At 61.0% G+C, this 20,194-nt stretch overlaps 1 protein-coding gene across 1 annotated transcript in view; it reads right to left on the bottom strand.

Annotated features, from left to right (window-relative positions):
- TAF4 (TATA-box binding protein associated factor 4) overlaps nt 1–20,194 on the bottom strand; it is a 65,701-nt gene that overhangs the window by 11,760 nt on the left and 33,747 nt on the right. The window contains exons 2-14 of the mRNA XM_027046613.2: nt 17,372–17,538; nt 16,044–16,163; nt 12,894–13,013; nt 12,006–12,128; nt 10,487–10,576; nt 9,671–9,916; nt 7,366–7,513; nt 6,837–6,951; nt 4,533–4,702; nt 4,079–4,209; nt 3,288–3,413; nt 2,796–2,852; nt 2,253–2,372 (exon numbers count right to left, since the gene is read on the bottom strand). Of these exons, the coding sequence (XP_026902414.2) occupies nt 2,253–2,372; nt 2,796–2,852; nt 3,288–3,413; nt 4,079–4,209; nt 4,533–4,702; nt 6,837–6,951; nt 7,366–7,513; nt 9,671–9,916; nt 10,487–10,576; nt 12,006–12,128; nt 12,894–13,013; nt 16,044–16,163; nt 17,372–17,538 (1,733 nt within the window). The remainder of the gene's footprint in view (nt 1–2,252; nt 2,373–2,795; nt 2,853–3,287; nt 3,414–4,078; nt 4,210–4,532; nt 4,703–6,836; nt 6,952–7,365; nt 7,514–9,670; nt 9,917–10,486; nt 10,577–12,005; nt 12,129–12,893; nt 13,014–16,043; nt 16,164–17,371; nt 17,539–20,194) is intronic.

The raw sequence follows: 20,194 nt of genomic DNA, 5'->3' as shown, positions 1-20,194 counted from the left end.
CGCTCGACACGCACGACAGGACGCTCCCGGCCAGAGCCCCGCCTGCCCGAGCGGGAAGACCCTGCTCCCACCCCAGCACCCAGCCGCGAGGCCACCTGCCCTTCCCTGGGAGCCACCTGGACGGGGGAGGCAGTGTCTACGGGGGGCGCACTAGGTCAGACGGGCGTTCCACAGACCCTTACTGACGCCAAAGGGAAAAACAAAGCGCCCGACCGAGTCAGGATGAGCCGTCTGCTAAGCGAGAACCCGCACTCCTGGAAGGGAGTCCCTCTGCCGCCCACAATCTCCAGCACCGAGTGGCAATCGCTAGACACGCAGAGAAACAGGAAAGTGGGACCCGCAGGTGAGGAGAAGGGCAGCCAGCAGAGACGGCCTGAGCCCAGACCCTGGACCCGCACAGGCGTTAAAGCAGCCTTTTTTTTTTCCTTAATTTTTTTTTCTTAACGTTATTTATTTTTGAGACAGAGAGACAGGGTCTGGAGCCTGTTCGGATTCTGTGTCTCCCTCTCTCTGCCCCTCCCCCATTCATGCTCTGAGCTGTCAGCACAGAGCCCGACGCGGGGCTCGAACTCACGGACCGCGAGATCATGACCTGAGCCGAAGTCGGACGCTTACCCGACTGAGCCACCCAGGCGCCCCATAAAGCAGCTTTTATGAACAGGCCAAAGGCAGGATGTCCTGGGGGCTGTGGTCTCTCTCAACACGTGAGCAGACAGGGAACTTCAGCAAAGAATCAGAAACCGTAAGAAAGACTGAAAACCCCAGAACTGTGAACACATCGGCGGGCGCGAGCTTCAGTGGGTGGGCTCCACGGCTGCCTGCGGGTGACATGGCTCCATGTGGTCAGGGGGCTTGAGGACAAACAGAGGAAATCATCCTGCCTGAAGATGAAAGAAAAATGAGCAGTCCCAGACACCCGAGGGCAACGTCACCAGGTCTCATGTACGTGTCGCTGGCAAGTCCAAGAGGAAAAGCACACCGGAACCGGAAAAAATTTTGAAGAAATAAAGGCCACCATGTCCCCAATTTGAGGAACTTCTTCTACGGATCAAAGAACCCCACGCAGGCCAAATGTCAAGAGAACCAAGTCTAAAAAGAACCGAGACAAACTTCTCAAGTTTACAACGAAAATGTCAAAGCAGCCAGAGAAGGGAGATACATCAGGTGCGCGGCACAAGCGTGAACCACGTCTTCCACGGGAGAGAGACGGTCACACAACCATCGCAGCTGCTGATCAGGTTAGGAAAAAGGGTTCTGCCATTTTGCAAAACACGCCAGGAAACCTCCCACCTTTTTTGTGATCCGGAACGAGACAGCACAGCATTGGGACGGGGATGCCCTCCGCAGCGTGAAGGACTCCAGCCGTGAAACAGAGGGGCTCAGGGAGCAGGGGCATAAGGGGTGCCTGGTCGTGGGGCTCCCACATCCCTCTTAGCACGTCCTCACCTAAAGTACACGGCACCCATCTGGACACGCTCAGCTCCTTCAGGAGCGTAGAATGCAAAAAAAAAAAAGGCTGTCTACCCAGACTTTTGCATTCAGGGAAAGTACTATTCAAAGTTGAGGGGGGGGGGGGGGACGCCATCCCTTTCGAGTAAACAAAAGCTGAGCGAACCCCGCCCCGCCCCGCCCCCACCAGCGCACCGCCCACTAGAAATGCCGGATGAGGTCCTGTGGGCCGAGGGAAACGCTGCTCGTGCAGGCCCGGACCGTGGCCTCCAAAAGCAGAAACTACACACGCCAACGGGAAACGCCAGGCTCTCTTTCTTCTCGTAACTTAAAACACAACGGGCGGTAAACCAAGATAACAAAATCCTAAGGTTGGGTTTATAACCGTGTGTGAAGGTATCACAACAAACAACACGAGAAACCAACAAAATCTGGACACACGGAAAGCGGCACGGGTCCCTCTCCCCGGCACCCGGACTCCCGGCCCGGCTCCTCGCCCGCCCCACGCACGGGCCTCTTCCAACAGCTCCTTCCGCGGGCGGCCCGACGCTCACCGCGTCCACGCACGCGGACCAAGCCTCCGTGTGGCGAGAACCTGGGCTCCCACAGCGTCCACAACAAGCTGACGTGAGCGTGAGGTGTCAGGCGCACAAGTACTCCAGGGAGGCCCGCGGGGTTGGGGGGGAGGGGGGGGCGCGCAGGGAGGTCGAGGATCCTGGGCACCTGCCCGACCTGGCGCACAGAGCGGAGACGCCCCCGGGGCCCCTCCAGCCCTCCTCGCTGCCGCCGCCACGGTACCGTACCTCCGTCCCCGACCCTGGTCCCGGAGAGTCCACCTTCCGCTTCTTCCGGGGCCCGATGGCAGCGAGCGCGGTGAGGTTGGCGTCCCGCTGCCTCATCTGTGCCAGTTCCTGCTGCTGCATCTTTGTTGAGAAAAGGAAAACAAGGACCATCAGGTCACACGCGTGGCTCTCGCTTTGCTACGAAAAAAACAGAGGCAGCAGCGGGTCTTTGGAAACCGTCAAAGTTAAAATTTCTCTCACGTTTGGCTTCAACGGTAAGCTTATCCCGCAATCAGAAAAATGAAGCAGAAGCAGATGCGCGCCTCCCAAAGCCCAGAGGACGTAGAGAGTTGAAAGTACAAAGGCTACGGCGCACCCAGGGGGAAACACCGCCACATCTGGGAGCGGGACGCGGGCTGTCTGCAGCCGTCTCGAGCGGCTGTGTCAGTGCCCGTCGTACAGAAACACCGCCCCTTCCTCACCCTTTCTTGTGTGGCACGAGCAGGTTACGTAAGAGTCTATTTTCAAGTGTAGAGCAAAGATTCTCTGGCTGAAGACACTTACCTCTTTTGCCTTCTGTTTCAACCTTAGCTGTTCTGGGTCTTCTTGTCTGGATCGAGACTATTTTTTAAAGAGGTAAAAAGAAAAATAAGCTCGGACCTAAGTGTTCATCGTCTAACAGACACGCTATCTTACTCATGATATGATAACATCCAGATTGTACGACGGGACATATGTTACATTTTTCAATGCTTTTTTACGGCCCAAACGTAACAATTTAGGCCGCACACCACGGGGAAAAAAACGGCCATCATGAAGGTCAGTCCCCCTGGAGAAGAGCTCACACGTGGCTTTCACCGTGCCCGCCGGTCAAGGGCTCTGACGGACGGTGGGCCAGGCCGGCCCAAGGGGCTCTGGCTCAGGTCTGCAGCCCACCCGAGGCCCCCTTCCAAATCAAATGCGTCACGCCTTCGGGCCCGGGCCGGCCCCAACAGCACGCTGGCCTCCCGGGGCCTGGGGTGGGAGCGGCCGGCCACGAGAAGCACACACACTTGCCTTGGCCGCCCGCATGAGGATCTCTCTCTCTTGCTCGTCTTTCCTCTGCTTTTCAATTTGATCAAGCTGCTCAAAAAATTTGAGCTGAGCCCGGACATCACTTGCCTGCTCGTATCTGTCATCATCCTACAGAAAGGCAAGAACACGGTCATAATAAACCTGGGGACCGGGCTGGACGGGCTGCGCACACCCCGCTTCCCCAGAGCGAGTCCTACGGAGCCCCGCACACCCGCCCCCGGCCCGGATGGCCTGCGTGGGACGGGTCTGCAGGCCAGCATGCAGACGGAGTCTCAGTGAGCCGTGCTGGGGCTCATGAGGGGTTTCCACCTCAAACGCTCGTGCGTCATTTGATTTCCACTGCCACTCCGAGGGCACGGGCCTCACGCGGCTGGGCCCCTCTGCACAGCTCCCACGTGAGGACAGAGGAAGGCAGATCCCACCCTGCAACCTGCCCCTGAAGGCAGGACCTCGGTGCAGGTGACCCTCCACGACACAAACGGGGCAGCGGCCCGAGTCACGGGAGCAGGGCTGGCTCGGGGCCGTGGGCATGCCACGGTGGCACTGGCAGGGGCTCCGGGACCCCCACCCTGGCCCCGGCCCCGTGCCTCATGCAGGCCCGGCCTGCCCTCCTCCTCCGGCCGGGCGCACGGCGCTGAGGCAGCTCCGTGGAGAATTCGGAGCCAACGCGACACCTGTGCGGCCCCGCGCGCCCGGGGCAGGAAGAGGCTTCCCGGCAGGACCGACCCGGAGTCCACGGCCAGCTCGGCCTCTTCAGGACGGCAGCGTGTTACCTTGTACGAGAAGTTCTTCTGCTGGGCCGTCTCTGATATTTTCTCCACGAGATTCTGTAGCCTCTGCTGCGTGGCGTGTGATACGTAACTCACAACGTCCGGATGCAACTCCGTGATGCCGTGTTTTTTACCTGGGGGTAGGCAACGCTTTAGCCGCCGAAGCTCCTTCTCTCCTCTCCGAGTCACCGTTCTGTCTTCCACGACTCACCGCTCAGAGCGACCGGAGGGCGGCCTGGACAGGCCCTCGGGGCAGGGGTGGGGGTGGGGGGTCGGTCTACACCCGCTGCAACTACCTGAGAACCACCGGCATCGAGCTCGGGGAAAGTACCGCACCGGTAACAGGCAAGACAAGGTACCGAGTGCACTCCGCCGGGGAGCTGGGCAGAAGACGGCCCTATGCGGGGCTAGAGTCGCATGTGCACCGGGGGCCCCAGTGACGGCGGCACCCACGTACCGATCTCTAGGATTCTTCTCTGTAAAGGCGCTGGTAGGAGAAAGGTTTCATCCTTACAGGATCGCGTCAGGGTGCCCACTAAGTCAGAGTTCGTGGCTAATATTCGTGCACTTTCTTCCGACAGGTTTACTCCCGCCATCGAGGCCACGTCGTTGATGTCATCGTCATCCCTTCAGAGAGGAAGATAAGCTGACTGAGCGAGGGGGCACGTCGGGAGACGCTCGGGGGGCCTGACCCAGCGGTCCACAAGCGGGGCAGGGGACCCCGTGCAGAGAGCGCACGGACGCCCCTCCAGGCGAGCGTCCCGCCGGCGCCCTCCGGCCCTGCACCGTCACCTGATCGAGGAAGCCCAGCAGTCTTCTTTGAAAAAGAGTCTGGTTTTTTTTCTTCTTTTAATTTCTTTTAATGTTTATTTTTTGAGAGAGACAGAGACAGAGCACGAGCAGGGGAGGGGCAGAGAGAGAGGGAGAGACGGAATCCAAAGCAGGCTCCAGGCTCCGAGCTGTCGGCACAGAGCCCGAAGCGGGGCTCGAACCCACGAACCGTGAGATCATGACCGGAGCCAAAGCAGGACGCTCAACCGACTGAGCCCCCAGGCGCCCTGGGAGTCCGTTCTTTTAAAGGAAGACCAGCTAAGCGTTAAAGCTGCACAGGAGTCCCAGCACGAGGATGCGTGTAGAGGGCTCCCCCACGGTCAGGACTAAGCTCAGAGAGCAAACCCAGCCACACAGGACCCACGGCTTCAAGGAGTTTGTTCCCAGTGAAACTTGGCTTAGAAAATCAAACAGCATTCTTTTCTTAAAATGGTCCCACAATTGTGGAAAAGGCAGAGTCGGGGGTGAAGGACCCTTTCCTTCCTGAATCGCCTGCGGGGAAGCTGCCGACCTGACGCCCCACGCCCCGGATCACCCCACGCGTGCCCCCCGTGGAGCCGGCGTCCCCCGCGAGCAGGCCGCCGGCCACACGCACGGCCCTCCCTTCAGCCTCCCTAGCCTGGGACGCTCCTCAGCCTCGCCTTGGCTCTCGTGCCAGTGACGCTTCGAGGCCACAGGCCAGGTGTCCTGCAGCAGGTGTGTGTCCCCCGTCTGACTGACGTCCCCTCCCCTCGTGACAAGAATGTCACACAAGCCCCGCAGAGGGCCGGGTCTCCTTGGTCCTTTCCTGATGCACTCTGAGCATCTGACCCCTCTGGGGTCCCTGCCGGCTTCCCCCTCGTCATTAGCTCCCCATTTATTCACCGTCACGGGCTCGTGCTTTCCTGTCTCACCCAGGGCACACAGTCTGTCACTACAGACACGCACAGTGGGAGGGAGCCCATCCACCCCAGCACCGCCCTCTGACCTGATGAGCTGCGCTAGCTTGCCCTGCAAAGACCCCAAAACCAGCCTTTCTCAGGCACCCGGGTCACGGCGCCACAATGGTTTTTGGAAGCCGTGGTCCGAGCACTGGGCGGGCTCCCTGCCATCCAGGCGCTACTCCCAGGTGCCTCTGGTGCACACAGCAAGGAGCCCCCGCAATCTGTACGTGGACACGGACACGGACCCCACGAGCCAACCTGGCACCACGGGGCCTTTCTAGCCCGCCTGGTGCCCGCAGTAAAGTTTCCTTCCGTGAGACATACCCGGATTCCCCGTGGCCCTCATTCCCTCGCTTCTCTGCTGTACAGGCGGGCCCCTCCCTCGGGGCGGTCCTCCCCGCCCCCACCGGACGCAGGCCCTCCACACCGGGCCATCCAGGCACAGCGCCCTCCTCACCCCGCTCGGGCGCCGACCCCGGCTCGGCACCGCTGACGCCAGCCCTGCTCCAGCGGCCAACGGTGTCAGGGACGAAGTCCGGTGGGGGCGGGCCCGTGAACACCCCGAGGACACGTGTCCTTTCCCGCTGCTTCATCGTGATCCACGTCAACGCCACGGCCTTCCCGCTGCGCGTCCCTGACACGCAGCTTTTTACCCGGCTGCTCAAGAGCCCAAACCACAGCATTTATTTCCGAAAGTCTGAAGTTAAAAGAAGGGCAGGTGAGGCGTCCTACGTGACGGTCACGACGCACTCGGAACACCAAGACCTAGCGTCACAACGATGGCTTTTCCGTCAGTTCATACAGAAAACAGCGGCTCGTTTACTTCCTGCTATGCGTTTGCAGCAAATCTCCCTGCGCTAACTTTGCGGGAAAACGCGTACACGGGGGTCAAAGGCACGGAAAGAAAGCGGTCCCAAAACCACAGCGCCGGTGCCCCGCGGGCGAGGCTGCCACAGGCCCAGGCCTTGGCCCCGCCACCTGCTCAGCGCGGACAGTGCGCCCCGTACCGAAACGAGCCTCCCCCGGGCTCCTTGAGTTTGTTTTTCTGCGCGGCAGCTGCTTGAGCCGAGACGGCAGAGAGCGCTTTGGTTCCAGGTAGCACGGCGGGCTTCACCACGGGCACTGCAACACAAGACAGCAGCGGTCCACGCGCTGCACGCGTGCCCCGCGCGCCCCCCCCCCACCGCACCCTCCCCGCGGGACATGCGGGCGTGCCCCCGCTCCCCCGCCACACACATGGACCCAACCGCTAGGGAGCCTGGCGGCTGAGGGGAGGGCATCACTGCCGACCCACCACGGTGACGCCCGTCAACACGCGGGACCCCTCGCCCGAAATCCTGGGCAAAGGCACGAGCGCACCTGTCAGGTGCAGGAGGGGCTCGGGACAGAGAACCCAGCAGCGCGAACTGGACCCGTTGCCCCCGAAATCACCCCGACGCGGCAATGGCCGCACGGCGCTGTGAACGCAGCAAAGGGCACCCGGACGTTTGGGGGGCGGTGGCGGGGAGCCCCGGGTGTGCGGCCCACGGCCCTCACCTGGCTGCAGCTGGTTCAGCTGGATCTGCTGAGGCGCGGTGAGCACGATGCGGCTGTGAGGCTGCCGGAGAGCGACCATGGGCGTCTGCGTCAACGTCACCTGCGGCGGGCGGATCAGTGCTCCGGGCTTGGGCGGCTGCTGGATGACCTGGGGCAGAGCCACGGGCCCATGAGCACCCACGCCCAGCCGGGCCCTGCCGGGCCCTGGACGCCCACGTCCGCGCCACAAAAGAGGTGAGCTCTGGGGGCAGATCTGCACGTGGGGCCTGAGGTCGGTGCCAGGACGAGGCAGGCTGACCCGGCGGTCTGGCGTGGAACACGTGCCTTCCCCCCAAACCTCAGAAGGGGATACGGCTGCTAGCGACAGGGTCTCTAAGAGATGCTCCGCCTTCTACCCCGGGGGCGGGGGGGGGGGGCGGGGGGGGGGGGGCAGATTTCCCCGCATCCTGCCCTTAACTCAGCCCTCGGCCTTCAGGGAAGAGCCTCTCCTGGGGCCTCCCCGTGGGGGCCTGCCCGTGCCCACCACCCGAAGCTGAGCTGGGGAGACACCCCAGAGCTGAGTCCAGCCCCAGCTGTGTCCCCTGCTGCCCCCAGGCCTGCTCAGGGCTGCACTGCCTGGAGCTCCATCAGCCAGAGCGAGCTCCTGCCTCTGCCTTTGCTCCAGGGGCCCCCCCACCCCGCCGCACAGTGGCACTCCCTGTGCCGGAGACACGCTGCCCAGCCCAGAAGGTTATTACGTAGGTGACCTGATGGGCGTGCCCGGTATTACGAGACACTTGGTGGGGACACGGGGTGGTGCCCTACAACCAAACTGTTTCTGCAACAAACCCATGAAAATTCACCCTCTAAAGGAAGAGTCAAGACAACAACTGCCTCAGGGTGGTTAGAGTCAGAGTCAGGTTTTGCCACGAACTAAGGGAAAAGCCACGGTTTTCATCTCCATAGGCTTCCAGGATCCAGGAATGGACCGGACTCAGGCCTGACCCCACTGCTGCTCCCCCACACACACCCCCGCCCGGCGGGACTGGGAAACGCAGTGCAGAAGTGACCCCGTGGGCCACCACAGCCTCTGACCACAAACCAGGAACACAGGTCAGGCCACAGCTACGCACCACAAGTCAGACCTTTCCAGGAAAGACTGGGACCCACGAGGTTCTCCTCAAGGGAACGCCCCTTTAGCACAAATTAGGCCAGGGTGGTAGGACGGCCCTGTACGTACAGGCCTGCACCCTCCTCTCACACGCACCCTCGGCCCGCAGCACCGCACAGTGCCCAGCCCGGCAGACCAGACGCTCTCACCCACCATCTCAGCACACCTTCCTCACCAGCGGTCAATGTGGGAGACAAAGGCGTCCCTGAGCAGGTGGGCAAACAGCCCCACAGACTCTGGTGGCTCACTCAGTTACTATGTGGCCGCTGTGACAAAACACACTCTACGACCCACTACCAGGTGACAAGGGAACCTGCACCGTGGGGGAGCTTTAACGGTCTGTAAAGCAACAAAATCCCTCTGAAACTAAAAAAGCCAACTGCCCTTCCAAGTTTGGGGAGCACATTTAAAATGCAACTCCTGGGGCGCCTGGGTGACTCAGTCAGTTAAGCGTCCAACTCGTGATCTCAGCTCAGGTCATGATCCCACAGTTCATGAGTTTGAGCCCACATCGGACTCTGCACTGACAGCACGGAGCCAGCTTGGGATTCTCTCTCCCCCTCTCTCTACCCCTCTCCCACTCACGCGGTCTCACTCTCAAAATTAACTTAAAAAAAAAAAATTTGAAATGCAACCCTTCCCAGCAAAGACAGCCCTCGTCTAGCCACGGAACTCAGAAAACTGGATCCACACCTTAAATCGACAATCGGTAGCCTGCAGCTTTGTGTCACCGAGACCCAAACTGGGGCTGCAGAGCTGGGCTCAAGGCCGTGAGACAAAAGGCCCACCGACCGCCTGCCTGATGTGTCCATCGCCAGGCACACAGTTTCCTGTCCCGGGGCCGCTGCTCCTGATCAAAGATAACGTCCCACTGAAGATTCACTACAAATGCCCGGTGTTCACTGGGGGCACGAACACCCCCGGCCGATACCGGGAATGGACAGGCCGCTGGGTAAGAGCCAACGGGCTTATCCCGTCTTCCCAGGAAACACGCGTGCGGGGCCTCGGCCCCAGTTCACGCCTGAACTCTGTTAGCGCCCCGGCCTCCCCCAGCGGGAGCCCTGCCGCCTGCCTGCGGGGACGCGTCCCTGAGCCGTGGCCGATCTACGTGAGAGGTGGGCACGGGGGTGACGGGCGAGGCTCTCGCCTTCATACCAGCGGCGTGGGCTGCCCCCGCTTGCCAACGCCAACCTGTGTGGGCTGCGTGAGGCTGATGACAGGGGGCTGGAGAGCGCTGGTCACGGTGGCCGCCGTCTTCCCGGCCGTGCGCTGGACCGAGCTGCTCAGCACCACGGCCGTGAGCGCGGTGGTGGCCTGCGAGGCGGGCGGCGGCTGCTGCTGGCTCTGCTGGATGAAGGCCGCGGAGTCGGGGGTCAGCTGTCTCAAGGCGGGCAAGCTTCTCTGGGCGGGAAGACAGACACAGGGTCGGCAGCGGCACGCGGCCGGGCTCCCTCCTCACAAACCCAGAAACCTCCCGCTCAGACGAGCAAGCCCCTCAAGCTCAACCGCGCGGGTCTCAGCGCCTTCACGCCTCTGGGCGTCAGCGCGGGCAGCCGGGCGCACTAACCCGCAGCCCCACCGTCACCGAGCAGGATTATTCTCCGAAAGAACCGGCTAGAATTTGTTCAGAAAAAAGAAAAGGGCAGTATTTCTGAAAGGCTCTTAAGAATGTCACGGCAGCAAAAGTTACTTAAGAGGGCCGGCCTGATGCCTTTGAACTCCACCGCCAACGGGCGAGCCCCGTCCATCGGCCTTCCGGCCGGTGCTTCTGTCTGCTCTGTGCCAGCGGCCAGGCCACAGGCCAGGGGCCTCAGGGCTCAGAGAAAAATCCCCTGACAGGGAACGTGAGGAGCGTCACAGGGTACCTGAAACCCACAAGCCCACGGGGCCACCTGGGCGCCCCCCTCTCCCCTCCACCAGGCCCACGGCAGGCTGCCGGCGTGCAGTGCCGCAGGGGGTCTCCACATTTACCTTCAGGAAAGGCACAAGGTAAGGTTGAGGTGAAGAATTAAGTTCTCGGTATAACCTACTGGTGAAATCTTCCGCTTCGATCTTTCCATCCTTAAAAACGAAAACCACAACAAAATTCTCTCGTGAACACAAGTTAACACTCCTCTGGTTATTCAGCACTGCTCTGGTGCCCTGTTGGAATCAGCGTCCTTTCCGCCAGGTCTTGCATGGGGCACAGGTGACAGCATGGGGCAAGTCAGGGACGCCTTTACAAGAAGAGGCGACCCACACTGAGACCCCCAAGCCTCCAGGAGGAAGCCCGGGGTGGGAAGTGAGAACCCAGACTAGAGGGGGGCACAACCCTGTTCTGGAAACCGAAGCATGTGTGGTCTCAGGGTAGGGGAGGCAAAGAGAGGCGGGCAGGGACGGGATGTCACGGGCCATCCTCGAGAGGAAGCCCTAAGAGGGAGCGCTCTCAGCCAGGGCTGCCGACGTCTGGGGTCCCGCAGGGGAACTCGAGCTTCCGCCCAACCTGTCCAACCTGTGCCCTCTCGTTTGGGGTGTTACCAGCAGCCAGGCCCTAACTAATGCCAGGTTCAAAGAGGAAGCGGCAACAGCGTCCAGGGGACCAGGAGGGCCCATGAGAAGGTGGAACAGGGGCCCCGGTGCCCTGCCGAGAGCACAGCCAGGCGGGAGCAGGGGTATGGCCAGATCACGTGGGGAGCGAGGGACGTAGCGCCGAGTGGCTCCTTCGGCAAGAAGGGACAGACCACAGACAAGGGACCACGGGGATGAACAGGAGAGGCATTTACTTCGTCAGCGATTTTCACGAGAAGGCGGAACTGTTACAATTAAAACAAAAAGCTAGGAATTGTTGCTTCCCACGAGAGGGGAGATCGTTTTTCAATCTCTACGCTCCCTGAAAATACTTAAGTGCGTGGTCCAAGCAACTGCTTGCCTGCGGGAGCACGACTTCTGTCCTTTCCAGACCAAAACCAGGGTGGCCTGCAAGGGGGGGCAAGAGCCAGCCCCCTGGGGAGGAGACGGCGGCTCCGAGAGTGGCTGTCCCACCACCCGTCACCCCGGGGGAGGGGTCCCCCCTCTACCCCCCACCCGGCTGCCTGCGTCGAGAACGGAGGCCCCGGGCAGACACATCCCTCCAGCGGAAGGACGGAAAGCATCCAAGAGCCCAGATGTCAAACCACCAGGCTTCCTCAACAAAGAAACCAAAAGGAAAGCGAAGGGCAAGGAGGAGGGACCTGAGACCAAAGGAGACGCAGAGAAGACGGCCGTGCCCGCAGAGAGATGCAAGAAAAAGCCTCGAAAACGCTCTCAATCAGGTGTGTTTACAAACGCTCCTGAGGTGGACAGAACGCTTTCAAGTGGCCTTCGTGTGAGTGCCGTGGGAAGCAGGACGGGCCGGGCGCCGGCCTCCACCCAAGGGTGCAGGTCAGTCCCCAGGAGGCCACCACAGGCCGTGCGCGCCTCTGGCGGGACCTCCCCGCGTGTCAAACAAGTGCTCAGAGCCGCATCCTCTTACCAGTAGGTTCTGGACCAGCTCTTTCACGTTAGCGGCTGTCTCTGTAGACTGTTTACCAGATGAGGCCAGTTTTATTAATGTAGATAGAAAGTTTTTACATTTCTTCACGTTTTCCATGGTTTCCTGGATTCAAGTTAAAAAGATACAAGTGAAAAAGTCTTAAAAAGGCAGGTTTCCGTCAGAGCCTCTGGGTTCACCGGAACGTCTACAAGAAACTCCTTTGCAGAAAATGCAGCGACTCTCAGGGCTGCTGAGGGGTGGAAGCCGGGACGTGTGCCGTGTGGCCACACCAAGCGAGGGGCACAGCAGAGCTCACCCTGACTCAGCCAGCAGCTCAACGCCCGGGGACGTAACCGGGCGAACAACCATACGCGTGACCGTGAGGAACCTGTGGCACGTCCCCCATGACGTGGCTTTACCATAAAGAAAAGCTGGCGTCTACGTAAACACGCAACAAAAGGAATTAAACTATGACCCAGCTACGAGAGGTGCGGAAATGCCTGAGCAGAGCAGCGTGAGAGGGAGTCTAAATAAAGCAGGACCCCGGCAGGTGACCGACGTGCACGTGCACGGGGAGCCACTGGAAGCCTAGCAGGGACGTGGCTCTGCTCTGGGGACAGTCGCTCCTGTATGCTGCACAGGCCGCGGCCTCAAATGCCACCTTTTGGGCTTCTGTCACCGTGGACTTCTGTGCGGCCTGGAGCCTCAAGCAGGGGGACAGGGCCTTCCCGCCGCCCTGCAGAGCCCGCTGGCTCACAGCCCGCCTGGGAGAGGCCGAGGTCCCCGGGCCATGCTTGCCCCGCGCAGCTCTACCCTGCAGGAAGGGGGGCTGCGGGCGGGCGGAGGGCCCCTCGAGGCTCCCGTCTCCCACCCACGGGTGGCACTCACCGTGGCAGCCGTGGAGGTGGTGGTGGCCCCTGGCACCGTTCGCTGAGGTGTCCCCGTCTGAACAGTCGTGGCCGTCCCGAGGGAAGTTGTCTGGGCAGCGCCACCCAGAACGAGCTGAGGCTACGAGAGTCCAAAGGCAAGGTAAACAGAGGGTCTGCAGAGACGGCCCTCACATCCCCCAAAAAGAACGAGACCCACAGCAGGCGGAGCCCTGGACCCCGCGGACAGCGAGCCTGGCCGAAAACTGGGGACAGGGAGCCCGGGCAGGGCAGAGCCTGGCCGGCGGAGGCCGGAGCCAGGAGTCCCACGGCCACCAGTGTGAAGTGTCTGTCCTCCCAGAAATGAGAAGCAAAACGGAGAAACTACAGCTGAAAACGTGTCACCTGGCTTGTGCAGAAGCCAGTGACGGGAAAGCACCGTCCTCCCGCCGGGTCTCCACCCACATCACCTCTGGCAGGGGCCCCAGCTGCGCCCCCGCCACCAGGCCAGCCTCTCCCTGCTCTCCACGAGCGAGCCTCATCGAGAAACATCACAAAACGAGGGCTTTCCGAGCAGATTTGAGCAATCCGTAGGGAGTGGGTGCGAGTGGGGAGGGGCCGGAGACCCCCACGGCAGCCCCTGGGGGCTCCCGGAGCCTGGCTCCACACGAGCCGTCGCAACAAACAGTTACTGCTCTGTGTATTACCTTCTCCCAGTTGATGCGTCTAGCCTTCGACATTCCCTCTCCGGTTTTCCAGACCTTGCTGTCTGTGGCCCGGCACGCCGGGAGGCCTCCCCTGAGCATCTGCGGCTATGCCGGTGGCTCGCTCAGCCCCCAACCCCCCACCCCGCGAGGGGACGGACCCTCTCCTTACAACCCGAGTGTGCTCGCTCACTCCTAAGGTTCGCTCGCAGGGATTACTGAGAACATCACATGACCCTTGGAAGGAAGGCCGCGGGGAAGGACACACGGAGCCACCGTCTCGGGGCAGCTGGGGGGACCGCTCAGAGGCTTCCGGACGCCCAGAAATGGCCAGGGCACTTGTCACCCCGTGCAAGTCCCCTGCACCTCAAGCCACACTCCCCACGTTCCCTTCTGCGGGCCTGACGCGTGCATAGGTCACCCCGTGGTGCCGACACTGCGTCTGCCTTCCACCTGACCCGCCAGCTTCAGGGCCTTCTCAGGACAGCTCCGCTCACTGTGAGCAGAACTCTAACACGCCCACCGGACTGAACCCAGGCGGAGAGCGAGTCCCAGGACAGCCACCCTCTCACGGGCGCTCCGAGGACACGAGTCTGCCGCTCTGCTCCCACCTGTCCAGCTGCTTCGAGGAACAACCTCCCTGCCGCAGACGCAGAAGGAAAGACGACGAGGTGCAGCCAGAGGGCAGGGCGCCCGGCGCCAGGAGGCTCCTGGGCCTCCCCCGCCAACCGTCCACACCACTCTTGCCTCGGCTTCCTCATCTGGGAAACCGGAACAGCGCCCGCCCCACAGCAGCACAGGGGGGAGTCACACGACAACCAGCGACGACGGAAACGCGGTCCCCGCACGCGGCAGACGCCCGACACAAAGTGGCCAACGCCGCACAACCTGCATCGTGACGGACGCTCAAAACACCTCAGGACCGAACAGCTCTGAACCCCTCTGCTTCCGGCTTCCCAGCCTGGCCGCCCAGCGCCAGCCGCCACCCTGCCCAGGGGGCTCCTCCCGGCTGACGGAAAGGGCCAGCCTGTCCTCGGCTTGACTGACCAGAGGCAGGCTGACAGGGGAGGGTCACCAGGGCACTCTCCCCACCACAGCCTCGGACACCCGGGAAAGAACACACACACACACCAACCCCAAAAGGCTGATGGGGAACGTTTCTGGGACCGGGCTTGGTTCCTGGCAAAGGGCACAGGCCTCGGGGACGCAGGGCAGCTGGGCAGCCGCACACAGGCCCAGGGGTGCGTTCCAGAAGCCCCCGACCCCTCACCTGTCAGTGCCTCACCAGGAGGAGGGGGTTGTGGAGATCACACCCATCAGCGCACACGAGCAGCAGGAGCCCCGCTCCCAGACGAGACGCGCATCCTCGCCCCCGCACTTACAGGTCGGCGGGCACCACGCCCAAACCGTCCACGCTACAGATTCCTCTGCTTTACAGTCAAATAGTAATAAGGCGATTGTTTCCGGGGCGCCTGTGTGGCCCAGTCGGTCAAACGGCTGACTCTTAATTTCAGCTCAAGTCATGATCTCACAGATCTTGAGTTCGAGCCTGTGTCTGGCTCTGTGCTGACAGTGCGGAGCCTGCTTGGGATTCTCTCTCTCCCTCTCTCTCTCTCTGCCCATCCTCCCCCAAAATAAATAAACATTTTTTAAAAAACAAGGCGGGGGGGCACCTGGGTGGTTCAGTCGGTTGAGCTTCTGATTCTTGATTTCGGCTCAGGTCATGATCCCAGAGGTTGTAGGATTCTCTCTCTCCCTCTGCCCTCCCCCGCTCGCATGCACTCTCTCTCTCAATTTAAAAAAAATTTTTTTTTTAATTAAGGTGATTATTTGTAATTATGCTTCTGGCACAGGGAGAAGCTTTTTTTTTTTTTTTTTAAGTGTATTTACTTATTTTAAGAGAGAGAGAGAATCCCAAGTAGGCTCCACACTATCAACACAGAGCCCGACACAGGGCTCGCTCCCGTAAACCACAAGATCATAATCGAAGCTGAAACCAAGAGTCAGACGCTCAGCCGAGTGAGCCACCCAGGCCGGCGCCCCAGGGGGACGTTTTAAAAACACAGCTGGTGTCGGGGCGCCTGAGTGGCTCGCTTGGTTGAGCGACCGACTTCGGCTCAGGTCACGATTTCGCGATTGACGAGTTCGAGCCCCGCGTCGGGCTCTGTGCAGAGAGCTCAGAGCCTGGAGCCTGCTTCAGAGTGTGTATCTCCCTCTCTCTGCTCCTCCCCTGCTCATGCTCTGTTTCTCTCTCAAAAATAAATAAATATTTAAAAAAAAAAAAAAAAACCCACTGCTGGTGTTCAATCCCATGCGGTTGAAAGAAAAGCCTGACCTAGCCTGGGTAGGCCATCAGAGACAAAACAGTCCTCAGGACACTTCCTCCCGAAGCCCACCTTTGCATCCGACCTCCCAGCCCGCGAGGCCCGACCTCCACGCAGAGGGCGCTGCTCCCACGGCCTCCTCACCTGCACTCCGGGCGAGCGCTGCAGTGCCGTGGCGGGCTGTACCGTCGTCTGGGCCTGAGACACTTGCTTGATTATGGTTGTTGGGGTCACCTGCCGTGCAATAATAGGGGTCCCAGGTGCCTGAAAAATAAGCAGGCATCATCTAAAAGGAGCAACAACTGACACGGTTCCCCGCCCCCAACACAGCCGAACCGCCCGCTACCGCAGAAGGGGGGGCTCGGGAGCATCGGGCCGCGAGCTACAGTCAACAGAGCCACCCCACTTCAAGGGGGGAGCGTGTGACCGGAATCTGTGCGTACGGTGGTAACACCACCACCGGGCTCCTTCACCCCGGTCTACCAAACGTGGACTTTAAAGAACGCGAGTATCTGGGAAATCAGTCCTTGTGTGGATTTCTGGTCATCTTGTTCGTAAGCACTGAAACGGTAAGAAGCGTGCGTCCCCTGGGTCTAAAGATGGGTCACATTGCTGCGGAACAGGAAGTAAAGGAGACAGCGGTCCGAGCGGCCCACTGACACTAATCCGGATAGAAAGACGGGGCCAGTCCTGAGCACACTGGTGCAGACGCGGGCTGACAGCGGCCACGCTGGCGGCCAGACGGTAACACACACGCGTGACAGTGACAGCACGGGTGTCATCTGCCTGCATCTCGCTTCACACGGGCCCACGGGCCTTGACAACACTGCTCTGAGCCGCCCTGGACATTCGATGAGGGGCACGGTGTCTCCCTGCACAGCCAAGTCCTCCGTCTACAGTGCAGGCCTTCACCTCCCGAGGGAACGCGGCTGAAATCACAGGAGGAAGAGACCTCAAGCCCCTTCCAGCCTCCACTTGAGTTACTAACCAGCCAGCCAGTCAGGACGGCAGGGTCACGGCACCAGGCAGAAAGGCATCGGGAGACAAGACGCGGGTAGCGTGCTGGCACGCGCTGAACGGAAGTCAGGATGCGGACAAGACACGCCAGCACGGGGGTCCCGTCCCCCCTCCAGCCAACCTCCGGGCCCAGGGTGCTAACCCCCAAGCACGTGGGGCGGGGGTGCCGTTCAACGCAATCTCCTGACGCTCTCACGCGCCTCCCTGACAATAACACTAACGCACGCAGGGTTCACTCTGCAGAAGAGGAGACTGAGGCACCGGGGGTGGAGTCACGGGAGGGGAGGGAACAGACAGGACGGAGTCCAGGCAGAGTTTTGCTGAGCATGGACGCGGAGCTGGCTCCCCTGAGCCTCCCGAGGGTGGCCGCGCGTGGCCGCCCCTCTCCGCCCTCGCGGGACACCTGCCGGAAGGACGTCCCTCGGGCTGCTGCCACCTGGCGCGCGTGCACTCACCTGTACGGTAGAGATCTGGACGGGAGGGGCACTTGTGGGGGTTGCAGGGCGGGGCGCCATGGTGGTCTGAGGCTGGGTCTGCACGTGGGCCTGGGCCTGCATCTGGGCCAAGGCCTGCTGAGGAATCATTAACAACTGCCCGTTCTCGCTCCGCACGAGGACCATACCTGGGGATAGAGGAGACCTGGCGTCAGGAGACATGCCCGCCCCCGCCCCCCCTCTGCCACAGCCGGGGAAGGTGCTGACCCTACCAGAGGGGAGCCGGTCGGCTCTGAGAAGGAAAAAAGAGAAGCTGCGAGAGTGCAGGGTCGCACGCTCGCCAGGAAAGACGGCGTCCGGGATGGAAAGACGGCGTCCGGGACAGAAAGACGTACGAGGTTTTCCTCGTGGGATTCAAGCAGCAACTGAGTCTTGGAAAGGAAGCCAGGCGGCGAAGCTCCCGCGGCCACAGCACCTGCCCCGCGGCCGCCTGCACGGCCACACGCCAGCCCCATGAGGCGGCCCGGTGCTCACCACTGCCCCCAGCCCCACCGGCCGTCTCGGAGGAGGGAGGCCTGGGGTCCTGGGGGCCCGAAGCAGGCACTCCTCTCGGGAACACAACTCCCGGGACTGCTCTCGGGTGCGGGGGTCGTGCCACGCCCGCGGCTAACCTGGGGCGCCCGCGACACACACGCAGGGACAGGGACGGCCACCCGTGCTTGGCAGCTCCAGAGCTCCATCACCAGGAAGCAAGTGCCATCAGCCAGACGCGGCATTAACTGTAGCTTCAAGAACCACAAAGCACTTACGTCGTCGATTCCACCAGAAACAGCAGCCTATCCCCACCTGGGGATAAGTCTCCCACTCGGTGGGACAGGGCGAGGAAGAAACGCTCCGCTTCGCACGAGGCCCGGTGCCTGGCGCTCCGGGACAGGAGGCCTCCCCGGCGCGGCCCGGCCTCTTCCAGGCTGCACGCAAGGTGGCCTCTCCGAGAAGAAACGGCCAGCCGGCCTTACAACGAGCAGCATCAGGGCTCTCCCTCCCGAACCAAACGGGAGCTCGAGTGACCCCAGTAACTCCCAGAGGAGCCCCTGAACCCCCGGGTCCCGGCTCCTTCGACACCCAGCATGACATCCAGAAGTAACAGGCCTCTCCCGGGCTCACAGCTATAATCCCTCATTTCAAAGAACCACATTCATCCCCATTAAGTAGTAAGCTTCCTTCCAAAACGTCCCCGTTATAATAAACCGTGCTGAAATGTAAAAACAAAACAAAAACCAGCTGCTGAAATAACACTCTGCTGAACTCTCCCAGACCCTGGAGCCCGTTAGCACACTGGGGACCCCAAAAGAGGAAACCTGGCCCTCCTCCCAATGCCAGTCTCTCAAGCCCACCATCCCGTCACTAGTCACTAGAGACCCCCTCCCCCTCGTTAGGGTTCTGGGAAGCCACTTGCTGATGTCGCCGAGCAGCGAGGAGGGATGGCCAGGCCCCTGGCCACGTAAAGGGCCCGCCAGCACCCGTGACTTAGTGCCCCAACTTTAAGCCTGTTAACGTGGCAGTGCATGAACGCGCTTTGACTATCAGCTGCTTTTCTGCTTAAGAAATCACACCTACAGAAACTTAGAGGAATATTTAAAGGATGAACATGTATGAACCAGTGACGTGGTTAAGATGCTAACAAAACAGAAGTGGTGCCCTGGCCCCACAGACCCGTAAGAAAAGGTACCATGAGCCACGCAGCAGGCCTGTGGTTTGAACAAAATTTGGAGAAGTGACCACGTAACTTTAAGCAGGTAACGTAACTGGACTGGGGCATTACAAACACGTCCAAGGGGGTATGTAAATGGAGCAGTGAGATTGACGGACACAGCTGGACATGAGGGAGGCGGGCTGCTCGTAGACCCCGGGACCCCCACTGACCGCGAACCCGAGAACAGCCACTCGCTCCTGAGGCGGAGGGAAGGCTCGCGCACAGGAGGGCAGGCGCTGTCCTGGGGCCGCACTTCACGCCCAGTCTCCCCAGCTATGGTCACTGATCGGGCAATAGGCAGAATAGCCCGAGGACGGTCACCACACTGACTGCTGCGTCGAACACCCCGTCTTAATGACGTTATCGCAGCCCTGGATCTCGTCAACTCTGGCTGTGACCACTCATCTCAAACAGATAAGCAGCTGTACAGAGTCTACTCCTGCCAACGCTGAGACACACAGGCCTGGCCCACAGTCACACCGGGAGGCCGCCCCTCCCCACCCTCTGCAGGGGCAAGGTGGGCCCCTCCCCCACCCACAGACGCCGCCAAAGGCCCCCCCGCACACCCGGGCCACCCGGCAAAGCCCTGACACGGAAAACACAACGCCCACTTCAGGAGACCCTTCAGAGCCTGTCTGGCCCGTGCAGCCGAGCCCTACAGGCAGTCACCAGGCAAGCCGGGAGCCCCGGACCAGCCTTCCACGCCTCCTGATGGAGCCCGGCCCCTCCCTCACCCGGGAGCCGCCGCCGCGTCCCCTCTACTCCAGACACATTAAAGCCAAAACCAGCCAGTCCACGGAAGCCACAACCCTGATCGGGCAGACAGAAAAGAACTTGGGTTTTCTTTTTTAACAATTTTAATATCTTTCCCAGAGTAGAGTTTGTACGGGAAACTTGAGGAACTCAGAGACGCACACGGAAAACAAATCTCCTGAAATCCCGCGTCCTCTGGTGACCGTGTGCGTGGAAAACACGCCAAGGCCACTGTGAACACAACTGAGGCTATGGCGTTGCTACTCAGCCCGCGTCGTCTTCTCACTTCTTGTAGCGTAAGTTGTTTCCGTGTCATTGAACATTCCTCAAAAACACAA

This window comes from Acinonyx jubatus, chromosome A3 (genome assembly GCF_027475565.1).
Source record: "Acinonyx jubatus isolate Ajub_Pintada_27869175 chromosome A3, VMU_Ajub_asm_v1.0, whole genome shotgun sequence".
Lineage (NCBI taxonomy): Eukaryota > Metazoa > Chordata > Mammalia > Carnivora > Felidae > Acinonyx > Acinonyx jubatus.
This window is presented reverse-complemented; position numbering and strand designations above follow the sequence as displayed.